General features: G+C 41.8%; 1 protein-coding gene across 1 annotated transcript in view; it reads right to left on the minus strand.

Moving 5' to 3' along the window:
- Positions 1 to 14,252, minus strand: part of LOC123320110 (relaxin receptor 2) — a 32,587-nt gene extending 18,335 nt beyond the window's left edge. The window contains exons 1-5 of the mRNA XM_044907294.1: positions 13,950 to 14,252; positions 10,832 to 11,137; positions 491 to 625; positions 350 to 433; positions 112 to 298 (exon numbers count right to left, since the gene is read on the minus strand). Of these exons, the coding sequence (XP_044763229.1) occupies positions 112 to 298; positions 350 to 433; positions 491 to 625; positions 10,832 to 10,940 (515 nt within the window). The 5' untranslated portion in view covers positions 10,941 to 11,137; positions 13,950 to 14,252. The remainder of the gene's footprint in view (positions 1 to 111; positions 299 to 349; positions 434 to 490; positions 626 to 10,831; positions 11,138 to 13,949) is intronic.
- Between the last annotated feature and the right edge of the window lie 1,818 nt (positions 14,253 to 16,070).

Below are 16,070 nucleotides of genomic sequence, written 5' to 3' on the forward strand. Positions count from 1 at the left end.
CACACTTATATCCCAGAAAAAATAATCGTGGAGCAAAACTCAGTATACCTTCATCCACCTTATAGGATAGCGAAATACGAGTATATAGTGAATAAAGAACTATGTACTCACAATTTTTCGATGTCTTTGTTCGCCAGGCTCTTGAACACGTTCCTCGACAGGGTGTTGAAATCGTTGTGTGTAAAGTCTAAGATTTCTATTCCACCGTTTGGTATATCGGCTGGTACCACGTTCAGCCTCCTCAGGTGACAGAAAATGTCTCTCCTCTCGCAGACGCAGGTGCCGTTGTAGGCCAGCGCTGAAAACGTTCCAATCAAAAAGGTGTTTCCGAACGAAATTTTCAACTTACTGCAGTTCTTATCGTCGTCATCGTGGACAGCTGACAACCTCTTGCTGACGAGGCTGTCGAAATACTCGTCCAGAGGGTTATCGTCTGGAAAAAATTAGAGATTAGAGGAGGTTTTTTCCAGTTTTTCGGTGGTCAACTCACAGCAGTTATCCTCGTCAGTTTTATCAGGGCAATCAGGTTTGCCGTCGCAGTTGCTGTTCTGTTGGACGCACAGGGGGTCGTTTACGCAGGGAAAATAGCTTTCCGGGCATTTTCCGTCGATTTTCTCTATGGAACCTGCAACAGATACGAATTCAAGTAGCCAGAATTGTGGAGATTGAAGATGAAAACTCAGAAAGACGAGCCAAATCTGGCTCGAGGAATTCAAGGTCAGATTTTTGATTTCTTCAAGCGAATTATAAATCTTCGTCGTGGTGTTCAGAGGTGAAATCTTTCATTTTATCGTGAAGGATAACCAGCCGAAACTTGTTTATCGGATTATCGGAAAAATTGACAGGTGTCTCATTTTGCGTTTTCGAGGATAATGAATATTCACGGGTTCGTTAAAATTGATTGATGGCCAATTTTCTTTGCATATAGAATTAGATTCGAGGGAGTCCCCCTTGTCGAAAATGACGAAATAATTTTCTTCTGTTTGCTCTCCGAGTTTACCATCACAATCTCTGCCTTGTCTCACTTCATTCCGCAGTGCAAGCAATTGATTTTCTGCTGATTGAAAATTAAGGAAGGAGTAAACTTTGAGGTGTAACGGAAATCTGTATTTCTGCTGCAATTTTCGAGAGAAATCTGCAGATTCTAGCAGGGCTGCAGATGACAAGGGGCGTAAATGGATTTTCGGAAATCAGAAAGTTTGACGACCAGTACAAATGGCTAGTTTATTAGGGCTCTTTTCCGCCTTCACTTGTATCGAAATGGATTAACATTCCCACCTCTTGCGTTCGACTCTCGTCCATGCAAGAACTAATCATAAAAGTAATTAACTTCGTTAACCCACTTTAAACGTACCCTAGAACCTAATTAAAAAAGTTCCATCTCGATGCAATAACAGACGTGTCCTACAATAACTCCCCTACGTTCCATGCACTTTATGGAGTGCCTCTTTCCTTTCATTTCTCGCCCAAACACTCTTATATTGCACAGCGTCTCTTGGGGTTATGGCGGAGACAACTACGCGTTCAAGATTAAATAAACCAATCTTGTACTACTTTTTTTCGGTGTTTGCCAACTATCTCGGAATTATGAACATGCAGCGTACAACTCCGAGGTAATATTTGCTTTGGCGTCTGCTGGGAAGGCCCACTGATGTTTCCAGATTGCTTCAGGGGTGTAGGTGGAAGATTGCAGTCGTTATCTACTTGTAAAGGAGTTAGTGGAATCGAAGATTGTTCGTTAAGACACGAAGAGATTCACTCGAGATTCTTCTAGACTGAGTGAGGAAATCTTGAGCCAGTAGGGGCCAGGGTTGCTCTTACAGAGGCTACAGATTGAGACGTATGTTTATCACATGAAAATGTAGGTTAGGTTAGGTATCACTTTTCTTAAGTTTGTGATGTGGTTTCCCTCAGCAGTTAATTTTCTTCAAAACATCGGTTCTTTGGAGGGTTAGGATTACAGCATCTGGATACATGTACAAAAGCACTCCTCAAAGATTCACCCTATTGTGGTCAGGGAAGATGGGAATACTTGGACTAACAGATCTATTTGGACCTTTCTTGAGGTCTCTGCATCCTCTGGTTGTTGTGGTGTATGACAATTCTGCCACCTTATTCTCTTCTTAACATTTCTTCTCAGAATATTCTGATTTCGCATTGAAGTAACGTGTCTGTAGCATATCCTAACATCATGCATCTTCTCCAGGACAACTATCAAGAATAGTCGAAAAGCTCTGGCTGAAGGGTGAGCCAAATATCAAATTTGCTTCAAAGTGTTATCGTGAGATCAGATTCAGTTTCTCCTTTCATTTCTGGTATAAAATCTCAGGAAAACCATTAAATAATATAGAAGAAACTGAGCTTTTTAACGAAGAAAATCTCCAAATATTTCTACCATGTATTCACGGACTAAATTAATATTCTCTTTATGTCATTCCTCAAACAACACCTGCTCTGATCTTCAGCGTGAGCACACGGTAATCATCGCACGACAAACGCAAACATACCCCCCAGAACATTATAAGGGCGAACCAGATCCTCAGCGTCATCGTCGGTTAACTGGCCCCCCTAGGGGCTCCTCACAATTTCAACGACGCCGAGCCTTCATTAGGCCACTGCCCGGACCAACAGCCTGCGGGATTATCCTGTTTAATTTCGGTAATCCAGAGCTCCGGGGGACGGTTATGGATCGGGACGGAGAAACGAAGATACCAGCTCACCGATGGCGAAACGATCGATTGTCGTTTAAATCGCGAAAGGATACAGAACGATACGTATACTCGGTATATTGACAGCTAATGTCGGAAACGACGAAGAAGAAGTTTTATCGAGTTCAGTGGTCAGAACACGGTATTTTGACAGTCTCTGTCAGGTAAACGTCAGTTTGACAGATGATCACAGAGTGGGATGTTGCTGGCTTTCTTCGTTTTCTCGGTGTCGTGAGGAACGGTTCCTCGAATTTCCGACTTGGAGTTTCCGTCGATTAACGATCCTTGCCGGCGCCGTCAAAAGTGGAGCCCGCTGCTACGGACGGCCCTTTTATGCTCGTTCTCGAGTTGGTAAAGTTTGAAAGCAGTCGGGCCACTGCTGGTCCCACAGGTGGTGACGCCGCTTTGGAAAAAGTTTCCCGATTATCGAACGCGCTGTAACTAACTCGGGAAAGGCGTTTTCGCTTCAGAACCATTCCAGAGTCTTGACTTACCAAAATACGTACTGGTTCGGTGTTGAGTCCAGATTTTCGTTCGTATGAGTCTGCTGGGCGGATATTTGTCAATTGAATTGTCTATGCACCGAATAGATTGGCCAAAATTATATTGAACTCGTCTGGTCTGCGAAGTCACAGCAATAACAACGCTTATCTGACCCACCGCAGACGGTACAACAGCTCGCCAACGCTTTGACGGACATTTGGCGAAACATTCTTCAAATTGTCATTGTTAACGTCATTTATTAGAGTAATGGCACTACGGAAGAACTAGATATTTAATTTTTATTTCGATTTAAAATAGTTTTGCTTGCTGTTATTTGATGAATCTTTTTCGAACACAACTTTGGGTGATTATAACTTTGTTTAAAAGATACACCGATGTGCAAGGTCATAGATGTAGCTCAAAATGGCTATACCTTTTTATCAGGGCTGCATCTGAAAAAATGGTTTAGACAAAGAGTGTTTCTTTTGACCTCAAGAATCTACTGTTAAAATAGTCATACCCTGTCACCCTGTACATGGATATGTATTATTACATGTACGCAAATTATCCACATTTTGGGTCGTGTAATACCTAAATGCTTGGTCGAGTATGCAAGAATTGAAATTCATAGAAATTTACCGTGTTCGTTAATCAGCGAAAATTCAATACCATCAATTCATCAAGTTTCCATTTGTGATTTTCCTAAAGCAGCCTATTGATTTTGTGATTAAACGGTCCAACACTTTATCCAAAGGTGAGCGATTGCCCGGTATCAATCAGGTAGAGCGAGACAGGTAGTTAATGAATGCGCTTTTCGGTTTTTAACACGGTCCGTCAAGGGTGAGTTAAACCCTCAATTTTCTACAGTGCGCTTCGGTCTCATCAATTATATACATTGTATCGAGGGCGTTTTTTTTGTTAAAACTAATAACCCTTCATTAGTATGTACAATATAATGAATCGATGTCATATGCGCCATATTCTGAACCAATATGTTGGCCACTACAGGTGGAAATCTACATATTGGGATAGCTTTCAACGTTGCATTATATTCGAAAGCAAATTGAAACTCCTGTGGTAGAAGAGGGCCGGAAAATTCAATAATTCTGGGAATCTGAATACGGCTGAAAGTTTATGTATTATTCAGATTCCTACGAAATCCCCAAAGGTTCCACAGAAATATTCTCATTTAAAAATTCTTGTAACCACACTTCAGAATGTTTTCGCTGATAGGAATTGTTTAAATCCTACCAATCAAATATATTTGGGTTCGTTTCGATTTTGGAATCCCAGAGACGGGAGTTCCACAGCTATCTAGACCAAATGAAATGTATCCATTAACTCGGCCTTTGGAGCATAAAAAACTTCGAAGAAAAATGCCTATTCTTATTTTCCAAATCTTAATTCAATTCGCCATTTTCTTGAAGCCGCATAGTCTGGCGAGAAACGATATGTGCAGATCGGACTGCAGTTTTCTCGCAGTCTGAAAAAAGACCGAACTTTAAATCGTTCCGTTCATCCGACTGCAATTTCCAGAAAGCTGCGGAATAAATTCTATCTAGCACGAGAAAACGTCGAATTGGCAGTCCGACCCGACAATAAAACTCGATCACGTCTCTATGGACCGAGAACTCGGCAAGGCGACGTTTCGGAGATTTAAAACGCCCTCCCCAGGCGACTGTTTTTTTGTTTACCTCGGTCGACGGTATATAGGCGGAAATAGGTGTGATTTTCCTCGGAAATGATGTATCAGGAGAACGTTGACAAGGTTCAGACCCCCTATCATCTATTTTTTTACGCGTTTTGTCTTTTCAAGGCCCCCTTCAGTAAACAACAGCGTCGAAAAACAAACGCGCGTTTTGTACATGCCTTCCGCGTGCGATCCCCCAATTTTCGGACGTTTGTCAGCCTCTGTTCGACACGGGCCCAATTAGGCCCTATTCATTTTCCTAATTGGGGCGTAATAACACCTATAGGGCTACGCATAATCCGTCATACGACGTTATATTCGGAAGTTGTCGCAGCCAGAGTCCTCGAAGAACGCATCATTAATCTTCCTAACACGATTTGGGATCTCGAGGACCGTCTTAATGGATTAGTTCGAAAGAGACACCTGAAATTAACTTTGTTTTTCGCGTTGGTGGAAGTGTACGGACTTGATGGACGGTTAAGCGATGTTATAAGGGGGGAAAAGAAGTTTTCTCGCCTTGGATGGTCGCAATTCATCGTCTATTTTATGTGGGCTCCTCACGAACAACAGACAGAAGCGAGTGTTATATGAACATAATGTTAGAGTAGGCTTAATCTATCTTCTAAGATTGGGACATGAATGTAGGTCATTCTATCTTATGTTGTGAACTCGGTATGGTTTGATGAATGTTATAACGTCTTGGCCAGGAAGCCTTTCTTCCATCAGGGATGTGGGAACTCCAGTTACTGGGTTACATCTTTCCTGGTCAGGCAGGGCGTCATCTGAAGCCAAAGTACCGAAATGGGTTGTTGTCTGTTGTTGTGGAATGGGTAGATCTACACTCAAGCACTTGGAAAGTGTTGCATTTGTCAGCTTGACCGCCTAAGGTTCTTTATTAACCTTCTAGTCCACTGCTCATCAAGATGGTGACAGCCCAGAGGTAAAATTGGCTTCAAAACATGTTGCAAATCAGCATGAGTGGGGTAAAGCTCAGTCACAGGCTTGAAATTGAAGATCCAGGGTCCAGAACTGTGTTTTGTTCTGGGACCTACTCTGGAGATCCCTGTATCTGACGCTTTTCTTTGTATTTGCCACAGCCAGGTCATTTTCTTTGTCCTGTGTGGTAAAACATGTTGCAAATCCGCATGAGTGGGGTAAAACTCAGTCACAGGTTTGAAATTGGAAAGCCAGGGTCCAGAACTGTGTGTCGTTTTGGGATCGACAGTAAAGATCCCTGTTTCTGACGCTTTTCTTTGTCTTTGCCACAGCCAGGTCATTTCATTTGCCCTGTGTGGCCTCTATCTCAGACTTAAGCTGGTTAGACACGAAAAAACTTCTAGTTTAGCCTCTCCTGTCACTGGTATATGAAGAGAAGCAGTCCATCCACCTATAAAAGGACTTTACCGTAGTGCAAGCTGAACTGTATCGGCAGAGGCTACTCAGGACAATCATCATCATCCAGCCTGGTGTTGAGTCCACTGCTGGACATAGGCCTCCATTAAACTGCTCCACTGGGTTCTTTCTTGGGCTGTTCTGATCCAGTGTCCTCCAATCCTCTCAATGTCATCGCTCCATCTTGTTGGTGGTCTACCCCTGCTTCTTTTGTCTGATCTGGGTCTTCAGTTTATTATACTTATGATCCACCTGTCATCCGGACAATAAATCTAGGTAAATATGTTGTGACTGTCCCCAAACGGAGCCTCAACTTTTGAAGTAGACGATAGTCCGGACCTTACTGACCTCTTTCAGCCACAACTAGGTGACATAAAGTCACACTATCTTTTGAAAAAACCAACATCCGATCAACAAACATCAGACCTTGGGTCTGCACGCGGATAAAAAACTTTCGTTTCATGCATGATGCATCGGACGTTTCCCCATTTCATCCTGATCCCCCTCCAAAAAAATTCCGCAGCAGAGGATCCGCTTGATCCCCTAAAATTAGACGGTATTCCGAGAACACAGTGTGGCGCGGAATACAAAGGGCACAGTGTCGTTTTTGAAGTGTTTTAACCGTGCGATCTCCGACGTTATTAGTCGCTCATCGGCTCTCTTATTAAGAGTCAGGAATCCGCAGCGAATTACGGAATCGCTTCTATCCGTGTAGAAATTCCGCCTTTGGGTGGAGAGACAGTCGGATTCTGCGAAGTACCGATTTGCATGCTTCCGTACGGATGTTGAAGTGGCTACGACGAGAACCTTTATCTATTCATTAAGTTGCGCGTCTGGGAAGAGAGGACTTTTATCTGGAGGGTTTTATATCCAAAGGTGGTTTTTTGAAACGTCGAAATGCTAGAATAGACTCAAAATATACGAGCGACCTAGTGCGCTCCTGTCCTCTTCCAGTACATTCCCGAGTCCGGTAAAGTTTCATGGTTAAATTGTCTCCAGTCATGAGGTTATGATGGTGGAAAAATTTGGAGAATAACACCAACCTAGTGGCAACAATATTGTCAAGGAAATATGCGGCTGTATCAGTCTATTTTCATTTCGAAGGGAAAAACCCAAAGGATGCTGACCGGAAAATTCAGCGAGGGTAGGAAAAACCTCCCCCACAGGAAAGCAATTCGGTGGCGACAAAGACTGTTGGAAATTTTCCAGCAATTCGTGTCATATTCATAGTCGTTCGAAACGCCGGCTTATGACGATAGTTCCCATTAATTTTTCGAAGTCCTCGTAACACGATGAGGAAAACATCGAGAATGCACTCTTTTAGACGGAGGAGGACGTTTCCTTAATGATAAAGTCGTGATCATCGGGGAGTTCCAGACCAACGAGCTATTTATCCACGTATGAGTACGCCAAACTGGCTATCAGCGGTTACATCTCAGTCCATGAAGTCGATTAAAATGTTCGAACTCGAGTCCAGAATTCAGAAAACAGAAAGTCACGAATCGCAGAAATGAACGATTTTATTCCTGAACGTTGAACACGAACACCTGAGGTTGTAAAATATATTATACCCCGTTGTTTTGCTGTCGTTGATGGAGATTGTGCGAGGGTAAATTATTTTTCGGGGTGCGTTTTGTCCTATTTCGCGGTTTCCGCCCGTTTGTTTGTGGACAAAAGGTGCTAATTTTGGGCGAGCAGGACGACTGTCTCATTTCTGGAACGGCTCACGTTTACTCCTTTCTAATTCCGTGAAGGTTCTCGTTGTTATGGAGCTTTGTCCGGGAGATAAATCTGATGCAAAGCTTTGGAGGAAAAATGAATAGATTATGAGAAGAAACGAATTGTAGTCGTGCTAGAAAAGCTAGATTAAACCAAGGAAATTGTTAGGAATAAGGTTATTAGAAAAAGTATAAAAAAGACGAAAATCACAACAAGGTAACAGATCAATACATCGCGACACACGATAGAAGAAGATAACAGAGTTGTCATCCTAACGTCGTTTATCTGATCTCATCCCTCAAAGACAACAACGGAGGTCTTCCGTTCGATATAAAATAAAAAAAAAAATAACCTCGGGCTCTCCGCTGATTGACAGCAGCACTTTCCCGATTACGTCGCCCGCCAGCTCCGCGATCCGTCAAACGTCAGATTTAAACGGCACGTGGTGGTCGGCGTCGGCTCATTAATTTTTTTTTCCCCGTTCGAAATGGTAGAAAAATCTGGGGGTCGAATCAGACGCGTCGTTCTGATTGATCGTTCGTATCATAACGGGGTCGAACGTTAGGGTTGGAGCGTGGCGATGATAGATGAAGTCGGAATGGACCCGTTGAGGCAGGTGTTGTTCGAGCATTGCGTCTTGAAGATTGACCTTCGTTCTTTGGCGAACGTGAGGGTTTATTGGCTATTTGTACGATTTGACATATCGGCAGCTTCTTGTTACACTTTCCACATTGAAAAGATGACTAAATTCGCTATACCACCTTCCCTGTCTCTGTTTCGATCTGTATCTTTCTTCATAATTTTACCCCCCTCCCTTATCTCTCGTTTCCTTTCTCTCAAACTCTACTGGTCCTCTTTCAATCGTCCGTTTTCATTCCTTCTTTCCCTCTCTCTCTCTACATCTCCTTTAGTCTCTCTCCATCATCTCAACATGTCTCCCACTCACTCTTTCTCCACCTGCCTCCTTCTCTACATATGTCTCTCCAAAGACTCTCTCTCTCAAAAGTATCTCTCCCCAAAGTCTCTCTCTCTCCAAAGTCTCTCTCTCCAAAGTCTCTCTCTCTCCAAAGTCTCTCTCTCCAAAGTCTCTCTCTCCAAAGTCTCTCTCTCCAAAGTCTCTCTCTCCAAAGTCTCTCTCTCTCTCCAATGTCTCTCTTTCCACATAAGTCTCTCACTCTTTCTCCACTGGTCCTACTAAATCAGTCTCTCTCTAATTCTTTTTATATCTCTACAATATCTCCTTCTACCTGTCTCTCTCTTTTTCTCTACACATATCTCTCTCATTCTTCCTCCTCCTGTCCTACTACATCTGTGTCTCTCTACACTCCTCACCTAACACTCACTACATGTCCCTCTCCACCTATCTCTCTCTCTCCCTTCAAATCTCTCTCTCTCCAAATCTCTCTCTCTCTCCAAATCTCACTCTCCCTCCAAATCTCTCTCTCCCCAACAAATCTCTCTTTCTAAATCTCGCACTCTCAAAATCTTTCACTCTCCAAATCTTTCACTCTCCAAATCTCTCTCCCTCTCTCTCTCTCTCTCTCCAAATCTCTCTCTCTCTCTCTCGCATCTCTTTCATCACCTGTCTTTTCTCTCTCCACCCCCTCTCTCTACATATTTCTTTCTCTACATATCTCCCCCTCTCTCTACATATCTATTTTCTACGTATCTCTTTCTCGAATATGATTTGTAATTCGTTGCTGTTATATGAATTATAACGATTCTCTATATTTCTCTCCCTACATCTTTTTTTTTTTCATATTCCTCTCTGCAAGTCTATACATCTCCCTCTCTCTACTCTACATTTCTCCCCCTCTTTTTATATGCCTTTTCTCTAGATATATATCTCTCTATATACGCATATCTCCCAAGGCTTCCTCTTCATCTCCTCCTCTGCAAATCTCTACATCTCCCCCTCTCTACTCTACATCTCTTTCTCTTCTCATCTCCCCCCATCAATATCTTCTTCCCCCATATCTTTCTACATATCTCCGTCTCTCTCTACATCTCCCCCTCTCTACATATCTATTTCTCTATATTTCTCTCCCTATATCTTCCTCTGCATCTCCCCCTATGCAAGTCTCTACATATCCCTCCCTTCTACTCTACATCTCCCTCTCTCTACACCACATCTCTCTCTTTCTACATATCTCCCCCTATCTCTACATATCTTTTCTCTACACATCTCTCTCTCTATAATATCTCTCCCTACATCTTCGTCTTCATTTTTCCTTTTACAAGTCTCTACATCTCCATCTCTCTACATCCCTTTCTTTTTTCATCTCCCTCCCTCAATATCTCCTTCCCCATCTCTTTTTACATAACCTCCCTCTCTCTATACATCCTCTTTTCTCTACATATCTCTTTCTCTATATTTTTCTCCCTACATGTTCCTCTCTGCAAGTCTCTAAATCTCTCTCTCTCTACTCTACATCTTTCTTTTACTACCTTACTTCCCCCCTCTCTCTATATATCTTTTCTCTACCTCTCTCTATATCTTTCTCTCTCTCAAAAACTAAGCCTCGTCTTTACGGAACGTGTTCCAACATGGATGCAGTGGTCGTTATAGTGAGGATTGCTGAAATCGTTCGTGAACCACAGAAACAGTTACGATTGAGTATAACAAAGAGAAGTGACGGTTTCAACCTCAACTGGTCCCCGTTTTTCCCTCGTCGGGACTTGTACAAAACAAAGATATCGCGAACAATTAGTCATCCAAAGGGCGGTTCCCTCTGATCCTTGTTTTCTCTGGGCGATTCGCGGTTCAACCCGTCAGTTCTTCGCTCGTTTGTCGCCGTCAATTACGAAGCGACGCGTTTAGAGCGACGTTAATTCCTACCTTCTCGGTTCCATCCGGTACCCTCGACGAGCGTCAGGAAAACGAGCAGCAGGAAAAGCCTGGTCGTGGCCGCGGCGGGGTCCATGTCCACGTTCGTCCTCGGCGACATTTAACTCAATAAGGGCGGTAAATCCTCATACGCGGGTTGACGTTAATAGGCCGTTACCTCCGGTTTACCGGCTTTCCACTTCGTTTTCCCGATTTTCGGCTGGCTCTAGCGATAGGCGCTTCATGGTAGAGTCGAGGCGTTGAGGATGATCGATTGGCTCATTTGCGGGCCTGTCGCCGCGTCTCTCGAACGGTCATCTGAAATGGAAAAACGATTATTGTGTTGGATATCGTCACGATTTGGATGATGGGATTGGGTATAGATGTTTCGGGGACGTATATAGTGGGCCCAGATTCGTTCTATGGCATTTCAGAATGCATTAGGAATGGATTGGCACAATTGAGAAATTAACAGACGAGTGCGCCATCTATCGACGGGTGGCCTAGGCCGCGCTTGTCGACTGTAGGTTTCAGCTTTTATTACGTAATTTGGGATTGTTCCCATTCATCTGAGATGATAATTATTTCGAATCTATGAGCTATTCTTTCTTCCCAGGTAGATTTTGCAATGATACATGTAATCGTCGATAATTGCAATTAATTTCGAGGTAGAGCAACGGCCAATTATGGTTAAGTAATTATTTCGACCGTATTTTGCACGTGAATCAACCTGAATTTCCACGGAGGGAAACAGCGGGAACATTACGTGTTCAGCGTTGGTCCCCCATTTTCCGACCCCATGTATAATATATCAGGCTATTATCCGCGACACAATGGTGGATGAGAATTCGTATCGTAGACCGCAATTTCGCCCCCGGCAAATTGGAATTTCGCCTCCGCGCGGTCCACCTGTTGTTGTCGCATCTTCGTGATCGAAAATTTCAGGGGTTTCTCCGCGCCCCTGATCGAAAACACTTCCTCGTCTGTTTTGAGCCGTGCTTACGTGGGAAATTCCCGGAAAAGGAAAGCCCCTCGGTTTCGGCGACTATTAGAAACGTTTTTCCACCGTTACTTAGTGTAAACGATCTGTTTTGTGAGTGCAGCGGAGCGCAGAGTTGGTATTCGATAGCTTCTGGGAAAATTCGACGTTTTTTTCTCGGGGAAATTCGCGATTATCCTACCCCAAACGTTTGTAAGGAAAGGGTCGTAAGAAAACTTAAACTGCCAGTTTTTCTTCTCGAGGAAAACACGAAAGATTGACGTCTCTTCTTGAATTCCTGACAGATATCGATGATCACAGAAAGTTACGGGTTTTTGACAGCCGATGTCAGAACACGAAATATAGGTTAATGTCAGTTTGACGGAAGTGGGGTTGACAGTTGACACCATTGAACTCTATGGGTTCCCATAGAGTTCAATGGTTGACACTGATCATAGAGATAGAGATCGACCACATAGAGAGAGGAATGATGTTTTTGGCCTCGGTTTTTATTAATTTCATTTTTTTGTGGCGATCCAGACATTACGAATTTCTAATTTCGAGCAGAATGAGGTGAAACTTATCCGTACGCCCGATAATAATCCAAATGGAATCTTTTACTTTTCCCCCTTCCACGTCGTGGCCGTGCTAATTGAAAATTCCATCTATTGGCAGTCGATCAATCATTTCCGTATATTCGTAGCGAGATTTCAAAACAAATCAACCTTAACTAAATAGCATATTCACGATCCTACTACACTTTTCGCTCCGACCGTAATTTTCGAGCCATCGAATAATTATTGCCGATATAATTGGGTGCTGAAATGTAATTTTCCGTCCCTTTCAGCTTTAGTTTTTGTTACCGGTCAACTAGCCCTTTTGATCGAAGCTATTTACCCCCAGATTGCAATTTCATTGTTGATTTTCAGCCGTGTACAGAAATATTTTCGCGTGTGGACACTTTAGGACTGTTTTTACGTTTCAAAATCGTCGTGTATGGTCAACTTTATATCTTAAGGAGTCGGTTAAAGGTCGCCATTGACGTTAAAGTTCGAAAGGGGTTCCAGGAACTCAAATAAGTCAAGTTGAGACATGTTCCCATTCATTTTCTACCGTTGTTTGTTATCCCTCGGATTTCTGGCGTTTTTTTCGTCATCTAATGTGATTATTTTCGTATGGAGTCCGTTGATTCCATAGAGAATTAAACTCCGAAACATAAATATTGAAGTTTCCATTCTATTTTCTGATACCATCTAGTCCGACGATAATTGCATTACATCCAGCCTCGAAACGCTATCGATGATACCAGGGATTAATTTCGAGCGAGACAGTTTGATTACAAACGTTTCGGCGTACGGAAAACATCTTCATTCTTCTTTTCGCCGCTCTCGACCGATGTTATTCGACTTGCAATAACATTTCTCACGAGCACTCTCAAACATTTGTTGGCTGGATGTTGAATGTAAACTAGAATATAATAGATTTTCTATTTCTATTACTCATATTGTTTTGAGAATCATAAATTTAGAATACCTCGCCTGTTTTCTCAAGTTGTTGGGAACTAATGGAGAAATATTGATAATTCACGTCATTTGAATCGACTGAGAATGAATTATTTTTATCGAGGCCTAGAATTTCATCAATTATTATTAAAAGCCTTGATTCTATCGCTGATCGAAGTTTTCATAATTGTTTATTCATTTCACTTTTCTGTTTGATCGATGAAACATTTTTCGTCAGAAATTACATTCGTATTTTGAAGATTCTTTCGGGTATTTCGAAAAGAAGGGAGTTTAATTTTTAATATTTAGGCTATAATGCATTTCCTGATGAAAATTTGAATGATTATTACGAAGCTTTCTCAAAAAAATTCAGTTATTTTTTCACCCTCTCTGCAGAATGTCTGTTATGCGATCAAAATTTGATTATTTGTCTATTTTAATTCATTTCCCTCCCAGATAAGCTTTGGCAATCATTTATTATACATTGTGTGGAAACTCAAGAAAAAATTTGAAAAGGAAATGATTCGAAAATCCAAATAAATCTGATACTTTCAAATTTTCAAAGAAGCAATAGGTAATTTTTCGATAATTTGAATTCTTTCAAAAATCCCTAAACCTCGAAAAAAATAAAAAACTTATCACCACTTACCGGATCCTATTCACCCCAAATTTTAAGATCAAACCGTGATTTTTCCTAAGCGAATTTTTTCAACGGCTCTTTTTCCAATTTCCGATTTTTCTGCGGTATATAGACGCGCCAATTTTCTTTTTCACTTTCGACGGGACGTTAACAAAGACGCGACTGAGGAAATTTCAACAGCCGAAAGTGGCGCGCGAGATGTAAATCCACAGGTTCTTCGAAGCATGCGCGGTTTGAGAAAAACGAGCGTATAAAAGGGAATTTTTTTGTGGACGAGGGAATGGAACGGGGTATGAAAATTACCTGGATTAAAATAGCTCCGGCGGAATGTTTCGTTGATGGTCTGATAAAACCTCGAATTACGGGTGATTTTTGCATTATTCTGCACCTTGAATCGACGGAAAGCATAAACGAAAGTTTTCTTTGAAAAGCTGGATTTGAATTCCAAGTAATCCGACGAAATTTCCTTGATTAGACAAAGAGTAATCAAAGAATAGCAACAATAGAATAATCTGTCGTTAATTTTAGCCATTTTTCTCAATTCGATGCTGCAAATACATCGGTTATCGAAAAAAGTTGAATGAAATGATCAAAATTGATCTTGTCATTGAGCATAGAGACGTCTCTATGGTACGAACACAAAAAACCCTCAAATAATGGCCTTCATATACTATTTGGCACAGATGAAAAGGAAGATGTAGGGAAAAAATTAAAAATCAAATAACGCTCGAACTAAAGATATCTAATTTGAAACATCACTACAACCATTTGAAAGCGTGTTCGGGTTTACAAATCGCCGCAGTCCTGGTTCCTCCTCTTCTTCTTCGGATCCTTGCAGCACAGCTCTTTCAGCCAACCGAAGCACAGGAAATAGTGTAGGCACCTGCAACCCCAACAGCATCCTATCTCTCCGTCGTCTTCGTGGCACTCGTGATGGCGATGATGGTTGCATCCGTGGTGATGGTGAGGACCGCATTCTCGATCGTCGACGTAAAAAACGTCGTATTCTCTGCCACAAGGTGTCATCGCGAACGTTTTGCGAATTATGGGTACGGATCGTCCAGAGGGGTATTTATAAGCGGATGGGTGACATAACAGGGAAGTAATTAAGTCTATTAATTTTGTTTGGTTGGTGTATCATACTTTTCGCTGTATGATTAAGTTGATAGAGGCTTTTCCAGGAGTTCTACGAGAAGACGTTTGAATTAAGGTATGGTGCAGGTGGTCGAGATCACCCATCTCCCAGAGTGACCAGAGTGTAACTAGCTAATAATCTCTGGTTTCGTCTTGACATTTATAAACCTTGGTAATTCTGTGACTTTCGTATCTGTGTTCTTTTACATCTATAGTCTTTACATCTGTGGTCTTATACATCTGTGGTCTTTTACATCTGTAGTCTTTACATCTGTGGTCTTTCGTCTTTCACATCTGTGGTCTTTTACATCTGCGTTCTTTTACGTCTGTGGTCTGTTATATCGGTGATCTTCTTAGAACATAGGTGATCTTTCACATCTGTGATCTTAGCATAGAGAGGATGATCTCATTTTGTCTATGTTATTAGTGGATTTCGACAAAAGTATTTTTGATCAGAGTTTTCACCTGCAAGAGTATCAGAGGAATCAGTCTTTTCCATTTGAGTAAAATTATTATACTCATCGAAATTTTTCTAGGTGAAAACCATCGTATAAATTTATACCATGTAGGTCCAAAGAAAATGTCATTCATTTCCTTTCTTCTGCATCCCTACATAATGCGTAGGTAACATAAGCGATTAGATATCCACATGTCCATTATTGATAAATCTGCATGATTTCCATGCCATAATCTATGTGCATACGATAAAAAGATTTTTTCTCGTGTACCTTTCTATTGACCCGACGGTGCGCTTCCTCAATATCGCCTCTGTTTATCCCCGATTCAGATCAATCAATTACGTCTCCTTATCAGTTAATTTGTTTGCTGTGCATGCGTCAATAAGCTTAATATGAATACGTAAATCATTACGTGCATCATCAAATCTGTTTCCTTGTATATCTAGCCACTGTCTCCATAGACCAATAATACCATTATTATTAGTCTATGACCGTATCTTTATGTTACCACTTGCGCCATCTTACGGGGCCTGCTACA

Source organism: Coccinella septempunctata, chromosome 9, assembly GCF_907165205.1.
Source record: "Coccinella septempunctata chromosome 9, icCocSept1.1, whole genome shotgun sequence".
NCBI classification, from domain to species: domain Eukaryota; kingdom Metazoa; phylum Arthropoda; class Insecta; order Coleoptera; family Coccinellidae; genus Coccinella; species Coccinella septempunctata.